This window comes from Marmota monax, unplaced genomic scaffold (genome assembly GCF_021218885.2).
Source record: "Marmota monax isolate L192 unplaced genomic scaffold, Marmota_monax_Labrador192_F-V1.1 WCK01_AAM20220418_F8-fsc00167, whole genome shotgun sequence".
Lineage (NCBI taxonomy): Eukaryota > Metazoa > Chordata > Mammalia > Rodentia > Sciuridae > Marmota > Marmota monax.
Genome location: NW_026694116.1, coordinates 3,053,435 through 3,080,445, shown reverse-complemented (window position 1 = coordinate 3,080,445; position 27,011 = coordinate 3,053,435). Strand labels below are relative to the sequence as shown.

The 27,011-nt window shown below is 60.6% G+C and overlaps 1 protein-coding gene across 3 annotated transcripts in view; it reads right to left on the bottom strand.

The window, feature by feature from the left end:
• Brd3 (bromodomain containing 3) overlaps window positions 1-25,343 on the bottom strand; it is a 32,071-nt gene extending 6,728 nt beyond the window's left edge. Inside the window, exons 1-9 of one of the 3 annotated variants that reach the window (XM_046465457.2) lie at window positions 25,238-25,343; window positions 12,319-12,644; window positions 11,224-11,361; window positions 9,967-10,114; window positions 9,044-9,258; window positions 6,914-7,285; window positions 4,815-4,943; window positions 2,570-2,761; window positions 1,213-1,445 (exon numbers count right to left, since the gene is read on the bottom strand). In XM_046465457.2, coding sequence (XP_046321413.1) covers window positions 1,213-1,445; window positions 2,570-2,761; window positions 4,815-4,943; window positions 6,914-7,285; window positions 9,044-9,258; window positions 9,967-10,114; window positions 11,224-11,361; window positions 12,319-12,531 — 1,640 coding nt within the window. In that variant the 5' untranslated portion in view covers window positions 12,532-12,644; window positions 25,238-25,343. Of the gene's footprint in view, window positions 1-1,212; window positions 1,446-2,569; window positions 2,762-4,814; window positions 4,944-6,913; window positions 7,286-9,043; window positions 9,259-9,966; window positions 10,115-11,223; window positions 11,362-12,318; window positions 12,645-22,902; window positions 23,215-23,616; window positions 23,739-25,237 lie in introns of those variants that run through there. The other 2 variants (XM_046465455.2, XM_046465456.2) reach the window with 2 other exon arrangements.
• Window positions 25,344-27,011: the final 1,668 nt, after the last annotated feature.

The window sequence follows — 27,011 nt, the reverse complement described above, 5'->3', positions numbered from 1 at the left end:
CCTCCCGTCTCAGCCTCTGGAGGTGCTGGGATTCCAGGTGCGCAGCACCACGCCTGGCTTTTATATGTCACCATTTTTGCAGCTGGCATAATACTGGTACCAAACCCAGAAAGCACAAAGAAAGCCAGAATCTGCAACCCCCTCCCGAAGACAGGAAGGGAAGGAGGGAGGGAGGGAGGGTGTTGAGAGCCACAGCCAGTCGGAATGGCCCCTGGCATTTTGCCAGAAGTAATGGTTAAGAGGCGAGCCATTAAGATGCTGCTGGATTGATTCAACTGTACATAGACCCCTGCTGACCGACTCTGGAGCCCGCTACTTTGGAGTTCTTGCGGGGATTTCCTGGGGAGTTCGTGTTGGTTGGTGAAGTTCCGGTGGAGGGAGTTCCGGTTGGTGTGGTGTAAGGGAGAGGGGCCGTGTGGGTGGCATTCGGGGAGTTTCCAGGGAGTGTGCGTGGAGTGCTGTTGGAGTTCAGGCAATAAAGTCTCCTGTTTGAACACACAAGTGCTTTGTGGCGGCTCGGTGATTTGTGCCCAGCCAGACTGCGGCAGGAGGGGAAGTTGGAGATAGGAAAGCAACCCCCAGACTCTCCCACTCACCAGCTCCATCTCCCCCCAGCCACCAAAGCCTGACCCCGGGATCCACAGCCCTGCATCCACACCAAGGCCTGCCGCTCGGACTCCCAACAGCTGGCAACTGCTACACCAGCTGCTGCCCTCACCCACAACCAGCTCCAGTGAGGTGCCAGGGTCTGGCCACTTCAGTCCTTGCTCTCGGCCCAACCCCCTTCTCAGCTTCCTCAGCAGGACAATTCTGCCCTCACTCCCAAAGGAACACACCTGCTGGCCTCCAGGTGCTGCCCAGCAGGGGTTGCCCACCCCCCACTCCCGCCACAGGGCAAGCATCCTGCAGCTCCTCAGGGCGGCCACGGCAAGAGCTCATCAGAAGGCTGGGTGCTGAGGCACCACCCATCACACAGACCCCTGCCCTACCGGGTGGGCCAGAATCCGAAAACACAAGATCCCCAGAAAAGACCCCTAGCCCAGATCAGGAAAAGGCCCCAGGTTCTTGACAGGTGGAGGTGGATGCAGCCCAGAGCTGAGGGCCCTCTGGCAGGTCTGGCTGTACACCGTGTCCAGGAACCCTGCGTGCATTCCCAGGCAGCAGAGCCCAAGCCCCTGCCCCCTGCCCCCGCCCCCGGGCCGCAGGGCCCACCTGCCGGCCGTGGTGCTGCTGGCCTTCTTGGCGGGGGCCTTCTTCTGCGGAGCCTGCTTGGCCGGCGGGATGCCCTTGGCCTTCTTCTCCTCCTCGGGCTTGGCCTTGTGCTTCTCCTTCTCCCTGTCCTTGTCCTTCTTCTTTTTCTCCTTCTCCTTCTTCTCCTTTTTCTTCTTTGGTTTGTTCACGGGGGCCTGAGACAGGGCGGCCAGCTGCTCATGCACGGCCTTCAGCTGGAAGAGAGTGGGCGGCTGAGTAGGGCTCTCTGCAGGCCCTGGGCACAGGCTGGCTGTGCACCGGGGACAGCCAGGCAGGGCAGGAAGCTGTTCGGACCCTCTTCCTGGCTCCAGGAGGCTGCTGGCTGTCACCACCACTCTGAGGCCATTTCTTCACCTACAGGGCACGGGGCACCATTGCCCAGAGCAGGCGGGATGCAAGAGTCCTCAGCAACAGCAGCTGGTGTTATTGCTACCTGTTTTCATTTTGTGTGGGTGAGTGTGGTACTAGGGATCGAACCCCAGGGTGCTCTGCCACTGGGCAACACCCAAGCCCACCTTGCTATTCTTTATTTTAAGGCAGGGTCTGAGTTGCCCAGGCTGGCCTGGGACTTGCCGTCCTCCTGCCTCGGGCTCCCGAGTGGCTGGGATCACTGGTGTGTGCCAGCACACCCAGAGACTATTACTGCCTTCAGGTGAGAATGATGCTGGAGGCAAAAGTGCCTGAGCAAGACCACTCATGCAGGAGACATGCAGGAGGGGCAGCACCTGGAGGCCAGCTTACATTCCCTGTAGCCACCCTGCAGCCCGCAGAGCTGTGAGCTGCACCCTCATGTCAGCAGCCTCCTCTAAGCCAGGGAAGAGGGGCACCAGGTCCACGCCCTGCAGGTGAGCAGATGGCCTATCCCATGGCCTCTCTTCATGCCAAATCAAATGTCCAGCCCAGTTCTGGGGAGCAGCCCTGTGCTCACAGCCAGTGTTCCCTCTGACACGACGCCCACAGGGCTGGCTGGGCAGGGCAGGGGAGGCAGGGCTGGGAGGGGAAGGAGGGCAGAGCTGGCCAGACACTCAGGGGCAGCAACCTTTCTGCTCAGAGCCAGAGACCCCACCCCAAGGCCCATCACGTCTCCGAGAATGTCCAGGGCACATGTGCCCATGCAATGCCACGTGCTCTTGTGGTCAGGCTCTAGCTGCGCACACGTGGAAGGCGCCTGGCCCCCCAACCAAGTCTTCCAGCAAAGCCCACTGAAGGACCACTGGGCTGCACTGATGGATGCCCAGTGGGTGGGAGGGGAAGTTATGACTGCAGCAGACCCTGGGCAGACAGGCCTGAGCCCACAGTGGGCGCAGGGCGGTCTCACCTGCTCCTGCAGCTCTGCCAGCCTCGTGGCTCGCTCCTCCTCCGAGTCAGAACTGCCCGAGTCGGAAGAGCTCTCCTCGCTGCTGCGGCTGCTCTCGGTGCCCTTGCTGGCCACGGGGGCCGTGGGTGTGGGCAGTGCTGGTGCCTCCACCGGCTCATCTGGCATCTTGGCAAACCTCATCTCAAACACGTCCTGGGAAAGAGCAGGAGCCACCTTGAGTATCTGGCACCCAGAGGCAGTCCCTCGCCATGGCCACCATTCTGGAGGCCCCCCGGACACACACAGCTGCCTGGTGGCTTGGGATGAGGGTCAGGGTCTGCTTGCCTGGAGTGCTGCGTTAGCTCCCAGCTCACCGCCCTCCTTCCCAGGTGGTTTCTGAATGCAGGCCTGGGAGCAGAGCCAGAGCCAGCCTTCCAGAGTGGGGCACACAGCTCTCCTGGTTAAATAAATCTGCAAGGCTCTGTGGTCAGGTCCCAGAACCGCCAAGCTAACCCACTGTGGACCAGGGAGAGTACCTTCCTTGAACCCTGCCTGAGGCCCTCTGGTCACAGGGATCTGGGGCCTCCTGCCCCTGTCACCTTCCCCTGGTGTCAGTGCAGGGCCTTGTCTCCTAACGATTAGCTCCAAAAACTGACTCAAGAGCAAGAACCTTGTCCTTTCAAACTTGGCTTTGAGGGCAGGCCGTGGCGTGTGGTAGAGCACATGCTAGGCCCAGCACTGCAGAAGAAAAAAAGGTGGGGGAAGCTTTGGATAGCTCCTCAGTAGCTCCTACAAGAGGACCTAGGCCCTTGCAAGCCCCTTGTGGTGAAGGGCGCCACCCAGATTGGTGTCCCACAGTGAAGTGAGAGCCCCCTGCCGAGTGCACACTGCCCCAGGCTGGCTCACACAAGATGGCCCCACCAGGCTGGGTCTAGCTTCCTCAGCAGCCCATTCTGAATTCTGCCTCCCAGACCTTCTCTTCGGGGGAGCCGTCCCCAGAGTAGGCTGCCCTCAGAGCCCTGGCTGGGGAGACAACCAGCCTCGGAGGCCATTCCAGGCGGGCAGCTTGTTAAAGGTGCTGGGCTCCAACCCATGGCCTGACTGAGCAGCCCCCTCCAGCAAACACTAAGCAGGTGCAGCTGGGAAGACCCTCAGCCTCCGGGGCTGGGCTGCTGACAGCCCGATTCGGGAGACAGCGGCAGAGCTGCAGACTCTGCTGAGCACAAGCACAGCTGGCTGTAGCCCAGAAGTGTCCCTGGTAAGGAGCAGTGTCTGGCAGAGCCTCGGGGTCCAAAAGAGTGAGCAGGGTCTCGGCACAGTTCTGGGGTCTACAGGGACCTCTGGGGTGGCTCTGCCCTGCGCTCCAGCAGGCACAGCCCTGTGGGGAAGGGCCTCACCGGGCCACCGCACAGAGGGCCCAGACAGCTTGCTGGCAGCGTAACCCAGGACGCCACCTGGAGCTCCCCCACGGGGCGCCAGGATGGGCCTAAGCCAGGGAGTTAGAAAGGCTCTCAGGACGTTCTGTACAAATATCAGCCATGATTTGTTTTCCCCACCAAAAGGGCTGTTGATCATATAAACTTGAAACTCTTCTTTACTTTTTTCCATACTTTTTTACTGCTGCATTATGATCGTGTACAATGGGATTCACTGTCACAGGTCCATATGTGCACACAACTGGGACTGTTCTTTAAAAAGGCAAACAACCTGCAGCAGAGCCTGAGAGGTAAACAGGGCAGGTCCGGCCCAGGCCCAGGCCTCAGGGCGAGGCCCAGGCACATGCTCCTGGCAGAGGCGGGGCCCCCCCCCCCGCCCCCCCCCCCCCCGCAGGCGGTCTGCAGCTCCCACAGTGGCCCTGGCCTGACGATTGAGCCTCAGGAGCAGGACAGCTGCACCCCACAGTCAGCCCTGGAGGGACAGGCCCTCCGGCAGCAACACCCTGCGAGGCCTGCAGGTGGGCACAAGATCCTGCAGCCATGAAGGCACTGCTTGCTCACTGGCCATGTCCCCAGCAGCCCGCGGCTCCTGGAGGTGGAGGCTAGCCTGTCTACCACAGCATCTGAACACCAGGCTCCAAGCCTGCCTCAAGCCAGCCTCAAGCCAGCACCCATGGAAAATGGGTTTTGCATGATGCTCCCCCAAGACTTCCTAGCTCGGTATCTCTGAGACACTTGTGTCCCTCCTGGGTGCCCATCCTGTATCTGGGGTCCGGGTGCCCCCAGTGCCAAGTCAGCTCTAACTGCTCCTATGCCCAGCCTCGGGTTACCTGGAGCTTCCTGGCCATGGCCACCACCTCATGGTCTGGAGGGTTGTACTTATAACAATTTGAGAACATTAACCGGACGTCGGCGGCGAAGCCCTGTGCGTCTGGGTACTCGCGGCTGTCCATCTTCCTCTGCAACACACAAGCAGTAGGCATGAGTGAGCATGGTCTGGCGAGCACGCACTCCCAAGCAGACCCTGCAGGATGGACTCAGGGTCACACAAGCCCAACGCAGCACCAGCCAGGACACCCCAGCTCTCTGGAACTTCAGGTGTGGGCGCCCACAGGGAGGGAGGGGAAGGGACTCGATGGCTTAGAAGGGCAAGTGGAATGTGGAGACAGAGTCCCTGGCTGGAAGAGGCACTCTGCCAGGAGTCACGGTCCTCACCACCACCCAACCCTCCCTTGTCCGGAGTCCCTGATTCCATGTAGCAGTCAGCACCCCACACAGAAGGCTCTCCTGTGAGGTTCCACCCTGCCGACCACAAGAAGCCTGCTCAGCTACAGAACAAAACATCGCATCTTTTTCACGGGGATTTGGTCACTGTCATCCAGGTTGTGGCTTACAGAAACAGCATCTCAGAGCCCAAAGGCAGCTTATGCCCCCTCCAGGGAGCCTGGGGCCAGCAGGGAGCCACAGAGCCCCTGTGGCCTAGGCCTGGAGGGCCCCGGTGGGTGAGGCTGGAGGCACAAAGCTGGGGAGGGGCAGCTGGGCAGGGGAAGACAGGAATGGGACCACCCACAAGGGGACATCTCAAGGTCACCATGGAGGACAAACTGATTGTGGAGGCCAGGACTCAGGGCCTTGAGGGGAGAGCAGACAAGGGGTGGCCCAGGAGGCTGTCAGTCCAGGTACCAGTGAGATGGAATGGCTGGGCACCAACTCCCAGGGGTCAGAGCAGCCTCCTCCAGGAGCCACCCCGTGCCTCTGGGTCATGCACCCTCTGCAGAGGACTGTCTGGGGACATGGGAAACCAGAAAACCTTCTGATATCAGGGGAAAAACCTGACGTCCAATTTCAACAGTGCCAGGATGAGACACGCCCAGAGCTCTACTTTCGGAACCCGGGGCCAACAGGGTACAACCCCTGTGGTCGGGGACACGCCCCTGTGGTGTGGGGCATGGCCTGTTACTGTCAGGTGATGTTAAGAGCTGTGGCTGCCTTGTGCTCTTTTCTATTACAACCTGCTCGTGAAGGACACGGCAGTGGTGGTGAAGCCGGGCTCAGCTGTGGACAGTGCATCTAGGCAACCCTGCTCTGCCCAGCGTGAGGGGCCCGGGAGGCCCAAAGCATGCTGTGACTTCAAAGTGGACCAAGCTTGCAAAATGACTTTACTCTGGAGAAGAGCAAACCAGCCCCTCTGAACCAGCACAGCAGGTCAGGTCTTGATGCAGCCCACATGCCAGACCCCCAGCCTCACTCCGGAAGCTGCCACTGCAGCCTGTGCAGACACAGGGGCCCAGCCACAGCGAGCGGAGGCTCCTGACACCTCTGGGCTGAGGCTCTGCCCTCAGTGTCACACCCAGGGCACTTTATCCAAGTGAGCACAGGCCTTCCAGACATCCACTGCCCACCGGGCAGGATGTCCTCACCGGACCTGCCCTGGGCTGTCATTACTGCGAACGGAGGCTGAGGGCTAAATCAGCCTCCGCAGACGAAATGCCAACAACGGACAGGACCACTACCCGCACATAGGAATCGTTCCAGGGCCCAGAGGTGGGCCACGCCTGCCAGAGCTGCCCTGCCCAGGAGGGCAGAGCACTGTGGACACCTCGGCCCAGCCCAGGCTGCACCCTCTCTCTACGTCATGGCCCACTGAGGCCCACTCGGCTGAGACCCGCCTGGCTCCACCTGGCAGAAGACACACAAGCCCAGCAAAAGGCAGGGTCTGGAGAGACCCTGTCTGGGGACAGGAGCTTGGGTTCACCTCCAGCGGTGGCCACCCAGCTCTGGTCCCTGCTAAGGACCTAGACCTGGGGCTCGAGGGCAGCACCGGCAGCTCTAAGTCGTGCCTGCCACAAGGTGGGCCATCGTGAAGGCCTCCCTGCCCGAGGGACAGGCAGCCACAGGCGTGGGACAGCTGGCGGGGCACCCCGCCCACCTTGACGGTGCTGAGGTCCATGGGGTGCTTGATGATGTCATGGTAGTCATGCAGCTCCAGCGCCTCAGCGTCCACTGGCTTGTAGAAGGGCCAGGCGTAGGCCGCGTGCTTCTTGGACAGCATCTCTCTGAGGATGCTGTCGCAGTGCCGCAGGTGCTCGGACAGCTTGCCCTTCTTGCCTGCGTGCTGAGGCACCTCGCCATCCTCCAGGTCCTTCTTGGGTGGCTTGATGGGGCGACCCCCACTCTCGCGCCGGGCCACCACCTTGGCCTGCTTGGGATCTGCCAGCGGCGGGGGCGACTCACTGCGGCTGGCGGTGATAGCCGCCGTGGTGGGCGTGGTTGTGTCTGCTTTCCGCTTCACGCCCTTTTTCTGTGAGAGCAAAGCGACCAGTGAGCACCCAAGGTAAGGCCCTGGCGTGGGCACGTGTCTCGAGGCACACACTTCTGGAGCGCAGACCTCACGCAGTCTCGCTGCGAACTCCCTACCGAGGACACCGAGGCTCAGAGTGGCCAGCTGCTGGCCATGGTCACACAGCTGGCAGTGGTGAGGCTAGGACTCTGAAGCCTGCCCTTGCCAGACCTGAGGGCCTCACCTCTCTCCCTGGGTCCTGAGGGCCCCGCCGTCCAGGTGGGCTCGCTCACTACCACCCTGGGTGGCATGAGGAGCCACACACCACCCACCCAACACCTGAGGCCCACCTCAGCCCAGGCCCAGCACCAGGGGCTGCACAATGGGGGTCTCCCTGCTTTTAAAGACCAACAGAGAGCGCCAGAAGGGGACCCCGAGCTGGGCTTCAAGAACAGACACAGTGGTTGGTGCAGGATGAGGGGGGCGGCAGGAGCATTCTGGGCTAGACAGGGGCAGCCCGACCAGGGGACGTGAAGCAGCCACAGCAGGTTTGAGGACAAGGGACTCCAGGAACTGTGGGGTTGGCACATCTGGACTGTCCAGAGGCATGGGCAGCCACCACTGGCTGTTCTAGGCCAGGAGCCTGATGCAGCAGAGTGCTGTGTGGCCAGGCCTGAAGCAGAGCCGGTGGCAGCACACAGGGCCTCCATCACAAGCAGCTCTGACACTCACGCAGCCCAGGTGTGAGGGTCTCTCCCGCAGCCTGCAGGGGCAGAGGGCCCCGGGCATCACGGGTGAGTCAGGGGCAGGACTCGACGTGCTCCGAGACCAGCTTGGTGGAGCCGTCAGCTCAGATGAGGTGGGAGGAGAAGCCAAAGGGAGCCACAGCTCCCCAGCGGGCTGCCAGCTGCCCAGGGGTCTGCTGTCAGAGTGGCCCACATCGATGCCCAGCTAAGCTGCTGCCCTCAGGCTGACGGGGGCATGAGCCGGCTTCCACAGACAGTTAACAGGCACCCACAGGATGCCAAGCACAAAGCGCGTGCCCCAGAGGGCCCCGGGGAGGGGGACAGGCTCATCTGGCTCTGGCAAACGGGACATGCTCCAAAACAGCCCCGCGCTATGGGAAGTGGCCTGGCCAGGCGCCACCCAGAAGTGCAGGCAGTGAAGGCCACGGGGAGGGGAAAGCGACGGGGTTGGCGTTTTACCTTGGGAGAGCCATTAAACCCTGACGCCCGCTTCCTCATCTGTAAGAGGGGGGACTACTGTCTGCCCCAGAGGGTAGCTGTGAGGATCAAATCGAAGAAGACAACACGTGTCAGTGGCTGCATGGGCCTCGTGAGCCGCGTCCTGTGGGAGAGCCAGGCCTAGCCAGGAAGGGGCGGTGCCCATGGTGAAGAGCTCCCAGCAAGCAGGGTGGACGGAGGCCCTCAACACCCAGCAGTGCCACTCACTGGCCACCGCTCTCCCCAGGCATGAGCAGGAGAGGGACTGCCCCCCATGCTGCTCTCCCACACCTTCCCACCTTGACCAATGGGCTGTAAGGCCAGGGCTGCCTGGCCAGAGAAGCTGGGGTTCAAGTCCAGCCCGGCCCTCACCAGCCGTGTGACCTCCAGCCCCTGAGCCTCGGTCTCCTCGTCTGTGCAGAGAGAACATCTCCAAACAGCCAATAGCCCCGGGAGGCGCAGAGCTCCCCTCCCACCCTGGACCTGCCCACTGCAGGAGCCCAACAGGTCGGCCCCAGCCACCTCACGACGACCACCTCAGGCCCCAGATGCTCACCTTGACAACAGGCGGCGTGGGAGGGACCACAGGGACGATGGGCGTCGTGGGAGGAGGCGGTGCAGCAGCGGGGGGAACAGGGACTGATGTGACATTCGCAGTGATGGTTGGTACGGGGGTGGCAGCAATGACAGGCGTCTGGGAGACAGTGGGGGGCACATTCTGGAAGGGGGTCGCTGGGGAGACTGAGGACACGGCCGCCACTTGCTGCGTACCTTCAAGACAAGGACAGAAACTCAGCACAGGAGGCTTCTCTGCTGCATCTCCAGAAGCACCCAGGACCATGCCTTCTAGCAGAGTGCATCCGGGGCCGGCTGTGAGAGCAGAGCCCGACCTGGCCAAGAGCCCAGTCCTGCACCTTGGGGCAGAAGCTGGGCTGGCTCACCTTGGCTGAGTGCTCACTGTGACAGCAGCACCCCTGGCCAGAAACCAGAGGAGGCTGAGGGAGGAGACCAAGAGAAGCCCCGCGGCCCGGCACCAAGAACCGGCTGTGCGGTCAAGGGACCTGGGACAGAACTTGGCCATCATCGGTAACCAGCCGTGCAGGCAGCTGCATGGCCGTCTTCCTCTACCTGGCTCCTCTGCTCCATAACCCGCCTGGTCAGCCCAACCCCAGCGCTTGTGCTACTCTACCACCAGGCTCCCCAACAAGGAGCAAGACAGATGACAGTGACGCTCAGGTCACCAATTAGACAGCAGAGAAAGATTTGGAAGGGGAGAACAGGGACACGTGCCAGCAAAAATGTCAATGTCCTCCTTGCCCCCAGGCTAGCCACCTCTCCAGCACAAACTGGCGCCTGCAGGCTCATCCCACCCATCCCACCCAGTGGACAGGGAAATGGCCCGAGGGCCACAGGCCTGGCACCCCAGCCCATCTACCTGTGCGCCATGGACAGAACATCCCCCATCCCCCTCCCCTTTACCTGCACTCTGGGTCCCCGCAGCCGGCTTCCGGCCTTTGCCCTTTGGAGCAGGGGGTAATAACTCAACTTCCTCTTGGGGCATCTGGGCCACTTTCTGCAGAAAAATTTTCTCTAAGGCTTGGGCCATTAGCACTATGTCATCTGTGGGCTAAAGACAGAGAGCCCGGGTCACTTGCTGGGAAAGGAGCATGATCCTGCAAAAAACACTGTGGGTTGTGGCTCAAGGAAGCCTTTATGTAGAATCTGTTAAGAGACCTGGTGGAGAGGACACTAGACAAACATATTTCAGTGTGGAAACTCCCAGAGCCACCCAGGTGCGGTGGCATGCACCCACAACCCCCGTGGCTCAGGGAGGCTAAGGCAGGAAAGTGGCAAGCTTTAGGTCAGCCTCAGCAGACCCTGCCTCAGGATAAAAAATTTTAAAAGGCTGGGGTTGTGACCCAGTGGTAGAGCAGCCCTGAGTTCAATCCCCAGTATCTCAAAAAAATAAATAAGAAACAGCCGCCATGGGGGTATCATGGGGCAGAGTGCTTGCCCAGCATGCCCGAGGCCCGGATTCCATCCACAACACAACCAAAAAGAAAAACAACAAAAGTGTAGCCTTCATCCCATCCCATGGGGACAAAGAGCCGCAAACAGCCCAGTACCCTTCACCTCTACTTAAGGTATGTACTATCAAAAAAAAAACAAGCCAGGCACAGTGACCCACGCCTATAATCCCAACAGCTCGGGAGGCTAAAGCAGGAGGATCGTGAGTTCAAAGCCAGCCTCGGCAAAAGCAAGATACTAAGCAACTCAGTGAGACCTTGTCTCTAAGTAAAATATAAAACAGGGCTGGGGATGTGGCTCAGTGATCAAGTGCCCCTCTATTCAATCCCTGGTACCCCAAAAAATAAAACAAAAAAAACCGCCACAAAACCAGGACCCCAGGCAACTTCCCTAAACTGCCCCCTCCCTGAAACCACTCCGCCGGCAGCTCTGCTCAGCAGAAGTGCTCTCTGCTGTCCAGGCAGCCGCCAGGCGGGTCAAGCTCAGGCTGCACTGCTCCGAGGGTCGCTGGGGTAAGATGTCTAGGCCCAGGTAAGGAGGTCAAGGCTGTGGGTGGTCAGGGCCGGCTGTGCTCCGAGCCTGAGCACCTCCACAGCCCCCTGACTTATGGGGAACCAGCCCTTGGGGCCAACCCAGCCAAGGCCACCCAGGGACTAGGCCATCCTGGGCCCAAACCAGCATCTAGAGCCACACTTGGTGTCTTCTTACCTTGTTGTAAATATAACAATTTGTAAACATGGTGTTGAAGTCCTGCATACATTCACTTGCGCTCCAGTAATAATTATTTTCTAGTCTCTTCTTAATAGTCCCCATATCCATTGGGTTTTTTATTATTTTATGATAATCCTAGAAAAGAGATTTTCAGAGGTATCACAAGAAATTCTGCATGACTACTTTCTCACTTACCAAGTGTAGCAAGGGGTCATAATGAGGTCCTCGGGCTGGGTGCTAGAGCTGGGCCACCTGAGGGCAGGTGAGCACTGGGTCTGAGACCATCTACAGCCAGTCCAAAACTCCTACCTGGAGCTATTACAGACCCTGAGCTGATCTACGTGCTACAGAAGGGGCCAAGCCCCATCCAGGTAACTTTTTTTTTTCAGTATCCGGGATTGAACCCAGGATTGCTTAACCATTGAGCCACATCCCAGACCTTTTTTATATTTTATTTAGAGACGAGGCCTCATTGAGCTGCTGAGGCTGGCTTTGAACTTGGGATCCTCCTGCCTCAGCCTCCTGAGCTGCTGGGATTACAGGCGTGCACCACTGTGCCTGGCCCATTCTAGGCATTCTAAACCCACCAGTGGCCAGGGGCCAAGCTGGGCCAAGAATCCAGACCACCAAGTACAGGGCAGGGGATTCTCCTCGCAATTCTCAGGGTTTCTCTATTTGGGTCCAGACCAATACTGAACAGATGCTGGGGGCACCATCGCCTAGAGTTCAGGTCTTGGTGTGCAGCTGACATCGGAAGACAAGTGGGTGTGACAGGCGGACATGCACACGGCCCCAGGTCAGGCCTCAGTTGCACAGATCTGCTCCTGAGCCCCAACAATGTCGGCACCTCCTGCCTGCTCCCCAACTCCTGCACCCAAGACTGACCGCCCACTCTCCCATAAGCCCGTAGCCCTGCTGCTCCTTCCTACTGGGGGTCACAGGCCATTACCCTGGGGCTGTGGGCTACTGGAGGCACAGGTTGTCCTCGGCTTAACAGCACCTGCCACATCTCCAGCATCACCTGGCCAAGACACAGGGGCAAGGCTGGGAGCCCAGGGTGGGCAGAGGGCCTTCAGGCACAGGGCTACTCACAGGCAGATTGAGTTTGATTGCGTCCACGGGCTGGTAGAAGGGCCAGGCAAACTGATGCTTCCAGAGCGTCTTCACCACCACGTTCTGCATGTACTGCAGCTGGTTGGTCTTGCGGCCGGGCTTGCTGGGGTTGGAGACCTCGGGCGGGGGTGGGTTCACAGGGCCCGGAGCCGCCGGGATCCCCGCAGGGGCGGCCGTGGTGGTTGTGGACATCCTCCAGCAGCTGGCTCACTTGCCGTCACGGCTGCAGCTCCAAAAGGCCCCTGCGCCTTCTGTGCTCCCTGAAGAGGCTTGGCATCCCATTGCTGGGCCCAAGCAGGCAACACCTGCAGGGGACCAAGGACAGAAACCCGTCACCCCAGAGTCCCCACCTCTGCCACCTCAATGAAGACACCGCCTGGTCCCAGCAAGGCCATTGGCCTTCCCACCTGCCCTGATATGTAGCTGTCACCTGTACAGAGGGCCTCTCCAGCCACTGTCTGTCAACCTGCGGGAGGAGGAGTGCCGGATGGTGGGGTAAGACAGCACAGGCCACCTGCTTGCAGGTGGGAACACGGCTAAAGACGGGTGTGCCGAGGACGAAGCCACTTGGCTCGCCGCCCACCAAACCACCACTTGCCAGGGCTGATTTGCTTTCCCCAAACCTTGCACTTTTCTTGGCTGTGGCAAGATTTTAAGGACAATCCACAAGCAGAGAAAGTGCAGAGAACTATAACGCAGCCCCAGGAGAGCCAGGGCCGGCGGGATCAGCAGTGACCGACACGCGTCTACTACAAGCGTGGTGCGGGGCAAGTTCTAACGTAACCAGGAGAACAGCTCTGGGGTTTGTGATGGCGGCTGGCTGTGACACGGCCTGGCCCTCGGCCAATCAGGACAGCGAGGGAGGCGGCTCCAACCCTGCAGTCCGCCTCCTCTGCTCCTCAGGGCAAACAAGGGGCTGGGGAGCCTCCGGGAACACTGGCCCTACCAGAGCCGAGGCCCTGGCAGCCCTACCAATGGCTGGGACAGCGGGAACCGTGGGGAAAGCAAGAGCCCTGGCAGCGTGTGCTGGGCACCCGCACCCACCCTCACTCTCCGGAGCAGGAAGCTGGGCAGCTTCACTGTGTGCCCTTCACTCCAGGCCAGGGCTGGCGCTGCACCCCTGCCCTCTAGGTTTTCCAGGTAATGCCCATGTTGGAGAGGAGCCAGATTCTACTGGATGCCAGACAGCCACTGGCAAGTCTCTCCAGAGTGAAGATGGGCTGGGAGCCGGCTGATGTCCTGCTGGCCCCGTCCAATGCCACAGCGGGCGTATTTGCACCACAGTTGGCAAGGGCCACAAACCAGGGCTCTGCCCCCAGAACGCTGGTCGTTAACAGAACGTCTGCTCCTTCCCAGCCCAGCCACTCCTTGCCCACCAGGCCCCCACCCTGCTTGTCCCTCTTCAGAGAAGGGCCCCTGGCCATCAGGAGCTGTGCTGCACAGCAGCTCCCAGGGCGCCATTCTGGGGCGCCTCAAGGTCCTACATCTGGCCAACTGGGCACCGGCCCCGGCGGTGGCTCAGTGGGGAAGGCAGCCCCACCAGTATGGGCCAATCACCACAAGGCTGTGTCCTCACCTCCAGGAAGCTTCCAGAAAGAAATGACCTGAGACAGCGGCTAGGCACAAGCCTGGGTCACCCTCGGGGGCTCCTCCTACCCCCAGCCTACCAGGGCATTTCTGCTTAGCAGCAGCACTCTGGTCAAGACCTGCTCACCAGAAGCCAGGTCCAGGCACTCACTGTTCAAAACCCTCTAGGCCTCCCCTGACACCACACTGGCCAGCAGGGCCCAAAGTGACAGGGCTTTGGGACATGTAGCTGCTGCAGCCATGCTAGTCCTCACTTTTCCCAGGCCTCTCGAAACCTTCTGGAATCCCCTGGATGTGGAGCCGAGGCTGTGGCATTCGGGCAGCTAGGACTGCCACAGGAGGCCCAGCCCCAGGACAGGAGGCTGCGCTGCACCCCAGTTGCCTCCCAGTGACGGGATGCCTGCTCCCTGTGCAGCCAGTGTGTGGACCCCAGGACCCGAGACACAGGGGACACATGTGCCTGGAAGGGGTCCAAGGCCCTTCCACTCCAAGGCGTCCTTCACTCCAAGGCGCCTGGTAGAGATGGGCGAGGGACAGCAGGACATGGGCTGGGGAACATACCCAACCAGAGAGCTCAGGGAGCCCAGCCTCCAGGGGAGGGGGAGGGGAGGTGGGAAGGGGCTCTGGGACGGGGTCCTGGTGGTTCCCAAAAGCCCCAGGCAGCACCTGCTCTTCCAGGCACACCTCAAGCTGAGCCTGGAAGAGTGGCAGGTCTGGGGAAAGCCACCAACAGCCAGTAGAGTCCTGGCTCACTCTGCCATCCTGCCACCTCACCACCCTCCACCAGACCAGAGCTGCGTGAACCAGGCGTCGGCACACGCTGTGCTATGCCATACCACGCCACGCCACGCCACGCCACACCAGCGCTGAACCCACAAGAATGAGGGAGGCCCAGAAACTGCCAGGACAACCTGGGGGCAGCAAAGCCTTGAGGGGCGCCATCACCCTGTGGCCCAAGCCACTGCCCAGCAGGCCGGGGGCCAGGAGGCTTCCAGAAAGAAATGACCTGAGACAGACCCTGGGACGGCACATTGCGAGGCCAGGCTGGGCAGTGGTAAGGTGGGCACAGGGCACCCAGGCAGGACCTTCAGCCCTGCTGGGGCGCCTCCTTGGCTCTCAGTCACCAGTGCCCCGTGGGCTGGGCCTTAGGAGGACTGATGGAAACACCAAGGACGTGAGGGGATATGCCAGCAGCCCCCTTGCCCAGACCATGCACACGTGTTCACAACGGAGCTGCGCGTCACAACTGTGACCCACCAGACAGACCGTGGAGCATGCAGGATGGGCATCGGGCCCAGGCCCTGTGTCTCTCCATCCTGTGCTCCTGGAATGAGGTCACTGCAGAGCTGGAGAACCACAGCAAGGGGACGAGCGGGACACCAGGCCGTCCAGGAAGGTGTGGTCACCAGGCCATGCCAAGCCCCAGGTTGGGTGGACAGAGGGTGGGCCACTGGCCGAGTGAGCAGCACATCTCCAACAGAGCTAGCTCGCCATTTGGGACCCAGAGTCAGGCCCCCTGACCCTAAAAGCTCTCAGCTCCTGGCCGTCACCCCAAGAGCTCTCCAGGCAGGCAGGGAGCCCCAAGGCCACAGCTCCCCACCTATGAGGAAGGGACGTTTGGGGGGCAAGGAGCCACCTGGCAAATGCTAGAGCTGGATGTGCCCATGGGCACAGGGGATGTGTCCCCAGTCACCCCAGGGGTCCCATGAAGCCTACCAAAGTGACATCTGGGGTCCTATCTGACACCCCACAGACTTTTGGCATGCTGGCCCCAAGCCAGCTCTGGAAACAGGAAGGTCAGAATTGCACTCAGTGGACCAGGACAGCCCTCACCCCTTGCCCCCTCCCAGCCCAAGCCCTGGCTGGCTTGCCTCTCCTCAGCCTGACCAGCCAGGTCTGCATTCCATGGGGCAGGGGTGTCCCTCCTGTACGCACACCTCCCACAGGCCCGAGGTCACCTCCCATCCCAGACAGTCCTCAGCAGGAAAACAAACACTCTAAGGTCAGCCTTCCCTCTGCTGAGGGGACAAGTTTTACTGCAGAACAATTAGGGGGGAAAACTTCATCCCAGAGCTTTGGGACCTACAAGAGAGTGACCTAGTGGCAAGGAAGGCCACCGTGGCTGGGCTGGCTTCTATGAAGAGCCGGGAATCCCTGGGAGGGAGTGAGGGCAGGTGGCTGGCAGGCTCCATTGTACAGTCCACAAACCAGGCCAGTGTGACCAAGAGCAGGCCTGGAGCCCAGGGCCAAGGGGTGATGCAGGGAAGCATGTGGGCTTCTGGAGCCTGAGTCTGGTGCTAATTTGCTAGAAATGCTTGTTGGAGAGCGAGCCAAGGAAGTGACCCCAATGCTGACCAAGTACCTGACCACCTTTTGGAACTGGTGCTGATAGATTCAGGTGAAGGTATTGAGGTTATGATTTTCTTTAATACCAGGGATTGAACCCAGGGGGCCTTGACCACAGAGCCACATCCCTAGTGCTTTTTATTTTTTTGAGACCAGAGTCTCATCCTGTTGCTTAGGGCCTAACTTACTTGTGAGGCTGGCCTAGAACTTGCGATCCTCCTGCCTCAGTCCCGAGTTGTTGGGATTATAGACAGGGGCCACGGCCACCTGTAAGGTTTTGGTTTTTCAAAGGCCCTTTCAAGAGACTCACGGTGGAAGGTGTGTAAGTGGGATGTGTCTGGGATTTGCTGCATGATGGGGGCTAAAAACAAGTGGGGTCTGGACAAAGCAGGACAGGCCATGAGCTCCCCTGCTCTGGAGGCTGAGCACCCTCTACATCCTGGTCTGCACCCTGTGAAAGATGATGCGCCTTCTCCTTGCCCCTGCCTGTCACACGTGCTCAGTTTCCTGCACCCCACTAGGTGACCTGGGGACCATGACCTTGCTCCCTGCAGCTGGAGCCAATGAGAGGGACTTATGTGGCATGGCCAGAGGTGTGCTGGAGAGGGCGCCAAAGGGACCCCAGACACAAGTGGCACACTTGAGGCCCACTATCCCCTGTATTCCACCTGCCCGCTGGGGAATGGGCAGCAGGGGGAGGTCTGGTCTTCTAGGTAAACGCCCCTTCTCCTGGGGGAGCAGAGGGTCCAGCTGGAACTGTGGTGGCAGGGCTGGATGCCAGCCTTCCCGACATGGCCTAAACCTACCCCGTAGAGGGGCTGGGTGCGCCATGCCCTCCATGCAGCCCTGGCTCTGTACCCGCCAACAGTACCACCAGGAGCAGCAGCCCTCCCATCCTCCGCGGTCCTCGCAGACCAGGGCCTAGAAGCAGATGAGGTATGCCCGCTCTGGCCAGGCATGGCGAAGCAGGGGTGGACCCCATCTCAGAGTGGGAAACTGAGGCTCTGGGGCCCTTCCTGAGGCCCATCTCTCCCAGGCCTCCCCTGCAGTCCATAGTAAGGGCCCCCAGGTGCTCCCACCAGGGCCGACGGGGACTGCGCAAGTGTGGGTGAAAGTCCGCAAGAAGCAAAGCCTTGACAGAGGATCTGAAACCACAGAGCGGAAACAGACAGACCGCAAGTCCTCCAACACAAGAGAAAGCCCAGGTCAGAGGGCACCAGGGAGGCCCAGGGCCAGGACGCCACAGGAGCCAGCAGCAAGGGTGGGGCCCCCACGCCCAGGCTCTGCCTTCCTCCTCCAAAGGAGCTGAAGACTGAACCTCGAGCAGAAATTCAGCCCCCCTGAGCTCACAGAGGGCCAGCGGCAAAGCTAGGAGGCCAGTGCTGTTTCAGGGCCTGGACAGATGGAGCGGGAGCAGGGATCAATCACCCCATGGAAGACCCCTCGAAAACTCAGTAGTAAGTCCCACCGGCCTCCTCCTGCCACACTGCCTGCCGTAAGCTCAGGATCCCCTCTTGGAGCTGGACACTGCTGGGCAGCAGGTACTGAGGGCCAGCACCACAGCCCAGCTTCAAGGCAAGGACAATGTCCACTCACCCAACATGGAGGGCACCTCCCTGGCCCTGGTTGGGCCAGCTGGAGGACAGCAGGTGGCATCTCTAGCCTCACCTGGCCCCAGAGCAGGGACCCTTTTGGGGTGTTTCAGCAGACAGATGGGAAGGCTGCAGGAGCCATGTAGGGGTTGGGGAGCAGGGACCCTACAGGGCCAGGCAGGGGGCATGCTCATGGGGCTCCCACCTGGGGCACTGGAGGATCTGCAGAGACACAGCCCTGGGCGTGTTCAGGAACGGGTGGATGTGACAATGGGTGCAGAGGAGGGGCACGTGTCCCCAGTCACTCCAAGGGTGCACACACCCCAGAGGGCAGCAGAGCTCCAGAAGGGCAGGCTCATGGGCAGCAGAGTGGGAAGGAAGCTGGGCGGGGTGGTTCCTCTGGATCTCAGTGGCCCTGGTCTCCCCTATTGCTCAGATCCACTGTCCCCACTGGCCACAAAACAGCCTTCAAGGAGGCCAGCTCCTCCAATGGGAGGGTGGCCCGCTCTCTCCATCTACCTGGGGTCATCATTCTCCTGAGGACTCCTGTCACAGTATCTCTCACACCCCTGGGGCAGTCCTGGGGACCCCATACTGATGGCCTCCTGTACTCCCGAGTGGCCGATGCTGCTCCATCCTAGTGTGGCACCCATGGGGTTCCAGGTGAGGAAGGGGGGGCTCAGGGTGGGGAGAGCCAAAGGGTGAGGCCGACCCAGCCAGGACGCCAGGCCCATGCCACCTCCGGGGAATTCCACAGCCATGCTACAGGCACTGCTGCCTTCTGCCCTGGCAGACAGAATGAGTGCCCCTGGAGCGGCCACCCTGGGGCCAGCCCTCAGGCTGCGGGAAACTGGATCCATAAGGGAGGGCCAGCTTCAGTGACAGACGGAGCCAACTGCTTCCACAAGCCAGGGCAGGAACCAGGGCCAGGGGCCTCCAGGCGGCCCCAGGGCGGGCAGTCAGCATGGGCGGGGCCTCCCTGTCCAGGACAGACTCTCCCATGTAAGAGGCGCAGGGCCCTTGCTGTCTAGGCGCCCCTGGCCAGCGCCCCATGCTTGTCGGGTCCACATCACACCTGCCTTGCAACAGCTGCCCAGCCCTGTCTGGCAGCCCTGGCCCCATCCTATGTGCCCTGCTCCACTGGACCCATGGGGCTGTCCCACGGCCAGGCATGCAGGCGCTCCCCAGGCAGCAGCTGCGGCCCCTGCTTCTCCTCCAACCACCCCCCCACTTTCTGGATCCAGGTTTTTTCCTCAGGCCGCAGCAGCCCACCTGGGAGCCAGCCAGCCCTTGAAGGTTCCTTTGCTGCAGGGACGTCCACCTCAACACAGACCCTGACCCCCCACCATAGCCACAACAGCAAGGACAGGCGGACACCTTACACTTGAGTCCCTTCACACTCTTGCTGAGAAACCAGGACTCCTGGCCAGGGGCCCAGCAGGCCAGGCCCTGGCCCGTCCCTCTGGAGAGCTCAGTGGCCATGCACCCGGCCACCTGCTGCACTCAAGGGCCCCTGCATGGGTGGGGGTGACCACAGAGCCACAGCCCAGAAGGATATTCTCCCCAGAAGGACACAGAGGAAGACACACGCCCTGGAGAGGGAAGGGGGTACTGTCCCCAGTCAGGTGGCCCAGCAACACTGCAGTGGCGTGGTGAGCACCAAGACTCAGATGGACCAACACTCCCCTCACTCAGCACTTTCTGGAGCCAGGCTGGAGTCTACCCAGCACCCTGGTCTGTGGGATCAAAGAATAATCACTATAGTTGCTCCCCTCTAGGGTGGCCTGAAGAGCCCCACTCATACAGTAAAAGAAAGCTAGGAAAGGACCCTGCCTGGTTGGGTGCCAGGCCCTGCCTCTCTAACCTGCCCCTCAACCGCCTCCAGCAAGATCAGCGGCCAGGACTGCCGGGAGATCCCATGCTGCCCGCCCTCAGCTCAGAACCACTGACCTGAACACCTTCCCACCAGCACCTGATGCAGGAGCTGGCCAGAGCAGGGGAGGTGCCATGCACACCAGCTGTTTGCTCCAGAGCAACCCCCACCCCAGCCCTCCCCGCCTGCTGGCCCTGGGCAATGGCCCTAAGAAGGAGCCAGCTCCACCATCCCATTTAACAGATGGGAAGTGAGGCAGACTGAAGTCACAGGCTGGGAGGACTTGGGAACAAGAAGAACAGCAGTGGTAGGAGGGCCAGGAGCTCAGGACTGCCACCTTGCCCTGCCCTGATACTCAGGGGCAGCCAGCCTGCCCTGCCCTCAGTCTAGCCACCCCTCAAGACAGGGTGCAGGCCAAACTGAGGCGGAGCTAGAACTCAGAGCCCAGCAAAGGTACATGCCTCATTTTAAGTCCGCAGCTCCCGAAGTCACAGTGGTCCACACCCACCCTAGTGTGGGGCAGGCACCATCAAGGGCCCCGTCATGTGGTGCAAGTAAGTGGTAAGCATCTTGGGGCCAGGCAGCACCCAGCTCCTGTCTGGAAGACAACCAGGCCCGGACCCTTTGCATGCCACACTATATCCCCTAGATCTGCCCCAGATGGTCAGGCAGCACTGTCCAGGAAGGGAACCCACTGCATTGCCCAGCTCACTCCTCTTCCTTCTGCAGTGCCACCAGAGACACACAGTGACCACCACGAGGGCAGCAGCCTTCATGTGCAGGTGGGCGTTGCAGGTAGAAACGTACACACCAGACCTCTCTCAGTCCTTGTGAAAAAGCTGAGGACATTCTGCCCCCAGGACCCAGAGCTCCCAGTGACAGACTCCAAGCTCCTTGTGACATGGAGGTCCCCTCTGCCCCAGATTCCAATTCCACAGGTCCCTCCTCTGCAGATCACCCTGGGAATCCAATGGATATGGAGATGCCTGAGACATTCATTGTCATGCCCAATTTCCAAACACACTAGGAGACACCTGACCAGGGACACCTAGATGTTACTGCACCCATATGACACGTCCCAAGAAGCTGAAGTGCCCTCCCAATAGCTCATTAGCTTCTGCGGACTCTGCAGGACTTTGAGGCTTCTGAGGAAAGGAGAACCTTCTCCAAAATGCACCTCCAATTCCAGGCTACAGGGTCCTGCAGAGGAAGTACCTAAGAACTGAATCCCTCATGAGACAGACACTGGCCAGAGACAGCCAACAGCTACACACACACACACACACGCGCACACACACACACACACACGGGGGGGGGGGGGGGGCTCCCAGCTCCAATGTGAATTCAGACCTGAACTGGCTGAAAGACTCACACTCAAAGCCACCAACACAATACATGATCCAAACGGGATGCTTCCTTTGATAAGAGCCCCACCACCCCAGGCAGCAGAGCACAAGGACGCCTCGGCTGCTTGGGTTTCACAGAAAAGAGGATGCTGAGGATATATGCTCCAGCCATGGGGACCTACGTGTGGCAGCAGTGGCCTGATCTCCTGTGCTCCAGCAAGGGGCAGAGCCCCAGGCTCACCCAGGTCAGCAGAACCCCACAAAACCCAGAGACTTTCTTACAGTTTCTCATTTGAAGCAAGGATCAGACACAACTAGATACTGGCTTCCTCTGCAGGTATGAGAAGTCTGCCTATACCAATAACCAGTCCAGAGGGCAAGAGGGCCCCACTGCTGATCAGCCTCACCACTGAGCCAAATGCCTTCATGGTTTCCAAAATCAAGACTTGCAGAGCAGTCAAGGCAAGCTCCCCCAGCTGCAGGGACTTGGGGAGGGCGACTGGTTCCTGACATATCCCCAGGGCAAATGTACCTGATGGCCTGACCATCCTGTACCAATCACTCCGCTTGGAAGCGTCTGGGCCCCCAGCCCTCCAGGAGAGCTCTGCCACAGTAAACCAGGAGAAAGACAAGGCAACCCTGGGAGGCCCAGGACACAGGACTTCAGGCAGGCAGGAGCCCCTGCCAAGGGGCCTTGGCCTTCCCTTGAGACACTCCCCCACTTTCACTTTCTGTGGAAGACTGCCTGGAGTCTAGCAAGGGAGAAGTTTTACAAATCTGTCCTCTATTCAAATCTCACTTCCAAAGCAATCGCTCTACTTTCTAAAACCAAAAGTCAAAATGGTGCTTACTGTCCACCCTAAGAAAGCTTTTCAAATCCCTCCTCCCTGAACTTCTCAGTGACAGGGCAAGCACCAGATCTCTGCAGCTGCTTGGACTGTCTCTGCAGACACTCCGTGCCCTGCCGTTACCAGGAAGGTCAAAAATGCCCCCACCTCCTGACACCGTCTGGGCTGTGCCTTATCTCTCCTGATCAGTAACCACCAGCACACATCAAGGCCCGACATAAGGCAAACAGACCTTTATTTGTAAATGAAAAGCCTCATTGGGGCCCCTGGGGAAGAAAGGCAGCCTGCCTCCACACCTAGAAGGTCCCTAACCTGAGGCCCGCCCTTTCCTAGACCCCCAGCAACGCCAGTAAAAAAAAACTCACTCAAAATGCTAACGCGGCATAGACTCAGGAAGAATTTCCATAGTAAAGGAAAGAGTAAGAAAAGGTCTGAAACAGCAAGGGAAGGAAACTTACCTCCTCCTGGGAGGAGAGCAGGGCACAAAGAGAACCCGGGAGACTCCCTAGCTTAGGTTTCTCCAGGCGTCCAGCCCTGTTGGCGGGTCTAGAAATGCATGCCCCCCCCCCACTACCATAAACTTCTGCAGTCAATAAGTTTAAGTTAGAGGGGCGGGGGACACCAACTGTGCATTTCTGAGCAGAATCTCAACCAAAATTCTGGACCGCACACACTTCGGGATTGGGCACAACAGCGGGAACTCACGGTGGACCACTGGTCCGCTTCAAGTGGGTCCTGGCGAACCAAGCGCGCTGCCCCTGGCCCTCACTGCGGCTCTGCCCCGGACACCGCAAGCGGGGGAGAAAGGACGTCCCCAGGCCCCCAGCTTTATTCACAGGGAGCCTTCAAAGCCCACGTAGAAGGTTTGGTGCGCACTACTCCGCAGATGGGCTTGCACCGTGTTGCCACGCCGGTGCCCACCCCAAGTAGGAAGGAGGGAAGCGCCCCCACCCCTCCCGATCCAACTCGACCTGGGCCGGATTAAGAGCTCTTCAGGCTGATTTCAAAACGGGAACTCGGTCTTCTCCTGGCCTGGCTAAAGTAATCCAGCAACTGGTAGGGGAGCGAAGTCGACTCCGGGCCCACAACTCTGAGAGGAGGTCGCCCCCAAGGCCTGGCCGCCGCTCCTCTGGGCGGCCGCGCAGAGACCAGGCCCGGCCCCCCGCCCTGGCCACTAAGGTCCCCAGTCGGGCACGGGCGAACTGGTGCCGGAGCGCACTGCTGCGGCCGGAGCAGCCGCACACACCTTCCCCCGACGCGTCCGCCCGGGTTCCCCCCTTCCGAAGATGGCGGGCAGAGGAAAGGGAAAAAAATCCCTTCCGCGAGGGAGGGCGCGCGGAGGCCGGGCTGGCGCGGGGCGCGCGGGCCGTGCCAAGTCCAGGATGCGCGCCTCGGCCGCGGCGACGCCCCCGAGCCCCGGGCAGAGGCGGCCCGAGCCGCGCGGCGCAGGGCGGAGGAGAGCGGGACCCGCGCCTCCGCCGCGACCCCGGGCGGCCGCCGCGCTTTGTTGCTTCGTGGCCGCGCACAAAGGCGGCGGCGGCGGCGGCGGCCCCGGGCGCCGGGCTCCCCGGACGCGCCAACGGCCTGAGCGGGGCGCTCGGGGCCGCGCTGCCTAGCCTGGTCCGCCGCCGCCGTCCGCGCCGCCCGCCGCCCCGCGCGCGCAAGGAATCAAGAAAAAGGCGTACTTGGCCTCGGCGGCTCCGGAGCCGTCCCCTCCCGGCCCGCGCGGCCGGCTCCTCTTTGGCTCGCCGGCCCCGGCAGCATAATAGACGCGCCGGAGCCGAGCAGGGCTCATGCGCTGCGCCGCGGCGCCTGGCGGGAGTCGTAGTCCGCGCCCGGGCCCGCGCCGGGGCCGCCCAGGGGAGGCCGAGGCGCGCGGACTACATGTCCCGGCCCCGCCGGCGCCGCCCCGCCCCGCGCGCCCCCGCCCGCCCCGCCGACCCGGCCGCGAGCGGGCCCGGCCCGGGGGGCGCGCGGGGGCGGGGCTCGGTGCCCGCCCGCCCCGACCTGGCGGCGGCACAGGGACCCTCTGCGGCCTCCCCCGCGCGGGCCCGCGCCGCCCTCCAGTCCGCGCGCAGAGGACGTGTGCCCGTGGGCGGATTTCCAGGCGCCCCAGGGAGGCGTGGAAAAGGCGGGAGCGCAGCAGCCCCCGCGGCCCCGCCCCGCCCCAGGGCCCGCAAGGGCTGCCCTCGAACCCCAGCCGCGCTCAGGCGGCCGGCGCGCACCTGCCGGCAGCCCGTGTTTGTAAACAAACCGCGCGCCTAATTAGCCCGGCGGGGGCGCGCGGGCGGGCGGGCCTGCGGGGGAGGAGCCGCGCTCGGCCGCGCCCTCGCCTCCACCCGGCGCGCTGCGCGGGCAAAGTCCCGGCGGCGGGGCGGGGGCCCCCGACCCGAGTTCGCTGGCGGCGGAAAGGGCTCCAAGTCCTCGGCTGGGGAGGAGCACGGGAGGGTCTGGCTCTGTCCCGGGACTTTCTCTTTCTTGAGCCTCAGTTTCCCCATCTCTCCACCGAGAGACAGGCGCGAGAGAAGTCTCAGCCTAAGATTCCGGGACAGGGCCACCGAGATGAAAACAAGGACCGCTAGCTCCTTCTCCGAGTTTTGAAAGGCTCAGTTCACCGACATGTTTCGAAACTTGTTCTGGGTGAAGATTACTCGGGCATATATGTAAGTCAGCTTTTATCCAGCTGTACCTGAAGGTACATGTTGCGTATGTCAGACCCTAATACAAAACGTCAAAAACAAAAGCTTTCCCTCGAGGCCCTCTGCCTGCCACCTGCAGGGTTCGAGTTTCCTGGTGTGGGCAGGACCCACCCCACGCCCTTGGGGTCACTGAGTTTGGTTCAGGTTGAGCAGGAGTTTGGCCAAGGAAATAGATCTTCACCATACTGAAGCTCTCTAGCGCACTGAGCCGTGCTCTCCCACGCATCCAGAGGCAGGCGAGGCGTTCTGTCCCAGGCTTGCAGGTAAGGAAACGGAGGCTCAAGCTGGTGAAGGGACTTACCCCAGATCACAGAGCCAGTGTGCAGGAGAGCTGAGACTCTAAAGCCTCAGGCCTTGAAAACCCTTCTGTGGAGAAAACTCCAAGCCCTTCCTCCCTGTGCTGGGAGCTCTGGAGCTTCTCAGCGAGGTGGGAGGCACTGTGTGCAAGCGGGAGGCCGGTGAGGGGGGCTTTGCCTTTTTAGTTTGCAGAGTGGAAGGAGAACATCCTGGAAGCAGGAGAGTTAGGAAAAAGGGACCCTAGGCAAGTCACTTAGAACCATCATCCCTGGTGCCCCAGCCTGATGTAATGCCTTGCAGAAGTACATACCTCTATCCCAACCTGCTTGGCGGCTACCCAGTTCCTGCTGTAGAAGGGACTCTCAGGGCTCTTTATAGTCATTAGGACAGGCTGTCATAGCACTTTAAGAAACGCCAGTGCCATTCCCCCAAAGCTAAAACAAATAGGTCCTGAACCTGGTCTTACCCTCCTAGGGCTTGGGTAAAGGGCAAAGGGCACAGGGTAGGCCACTCTGACCAGCCAGGATGTCAAGGCTGCTGTCCAAACACCAACAACCCTGATGCCATCCTTGACCTCCCACTGACAGAAACCCCCAGCAGTAGGGCAGGACCCCTCTCCTCCCTGGGGCCTGGCTCTCCCTTCCCATGCCTCCCATTCACGCGTGACCTGGGTGGCTCAGGTCCTTTCCTGAGGCCAGGAGGCCACATCTGTAAGGGGGTGGTTCAGAAATTCATCTGAGCATCTAGGCCCAGTGCTGATACCTGGGCTAGTGTGGTGGCCTCTGCAGCCATGACCCTCCTTCCTTCCCAGGCTCCAGTTCTTGGAGTTCCACCACCACAGGCTTGAAGTCAGGCCTCCAGGGCCACTTTAAAGGGACAAATGCCCCAAGTGAAGCCACTTAACTTCCGCAGCCTGGTTTCTTCCTCTGTCAAAGGGCAGCTGTGGGAAGGGATTGGGCCATGCGCCCAAGCCAGGCTTGTGACATCCCCTCCTTCTATGTCACTCACCCCTCCCCTGGTATTTTATGCCAGGAGTATGTACTGTCTCCCCTCCACCTCCATGACTGCTCCATGCGAGCAGAGCCCTTGGTTGATGGTTGTGCCTCAGGCCTCCATCTGTAGACTTCACTGCAGCCAGACCTCCACCAGCTAAGACACCACCCTGTCCTCCTGCTGTTGAGACCCTCCTGGAGGCCACATAGCCATGCTTTGGCCAGTACAAGGCCCAGGCCCTCACCTGACTCCCCCAGCTTCATATGCAGTGCCTCTTGAGACACACAGCAGTGACATTACAGTTTATACCTCAGTTTCTTGAAAGTTCAGTTATCATGAGCCTTGCCCCAGGAAACTGATCACTCGTAATAGTAATTAGTAATAAATTTCTATCCATCAAGCAAAGCCTGGGCTATGGAAAACTGGAGTGCTCAGGGAGCAGAGGTTTCTATGTATATAATTAAGGACTAGCTTCTGGGTGCCAGGCACTGTCAGTTTGCTGAATCCCTGAGCAGTCCTCCAAGGTAGGGACTGTTACACCCACTGTCCAGGTGAAAATGAAGGTGGCCTTGCAAACCTGGGCTGTGACTTGAGCCAGATGTGGGCTCACCTTTCTCCTGGGGGAGACACGTTATAGTATCCAGAACATATAACTTGGTTCTCTTAGAAGAGGGCGGGTGTGGTGTGGTTCGGTGGCAGAGCACTTGCCTAGCACACGCGAGGCCCTGGGTTGCAGCCTCGGCATGGCAAAACAAAACAGCAGGGTGGGAGCCATGGAGCGAGGGACAGAACTTGATGAGCTGTCTCACACCCCAGTTCTCTCTGCCCCCCAGTGGAAGCCTGTTTGTGCAGAAGCAATAGTGAAGCCCCTAAAAGCCCTGAGTGGGAAGGCCTCTGGCTCAGCCTGGAGCTCAGGTGAACACAGAGTGAGCCATGCCACAGCTGGGAGAAGCTGGTCGCTGGAAGACAAGTGTCTCAGTGTCCAACCTGTGGGACTAGAACAGTAAGGCCCTGCCTCGAAGGACGCTTGTGAGGCCTGAGTAGTTGGAGGCCCTCAGGCAGCCTTCCCTCTAATCACCCCCTGCAGCACA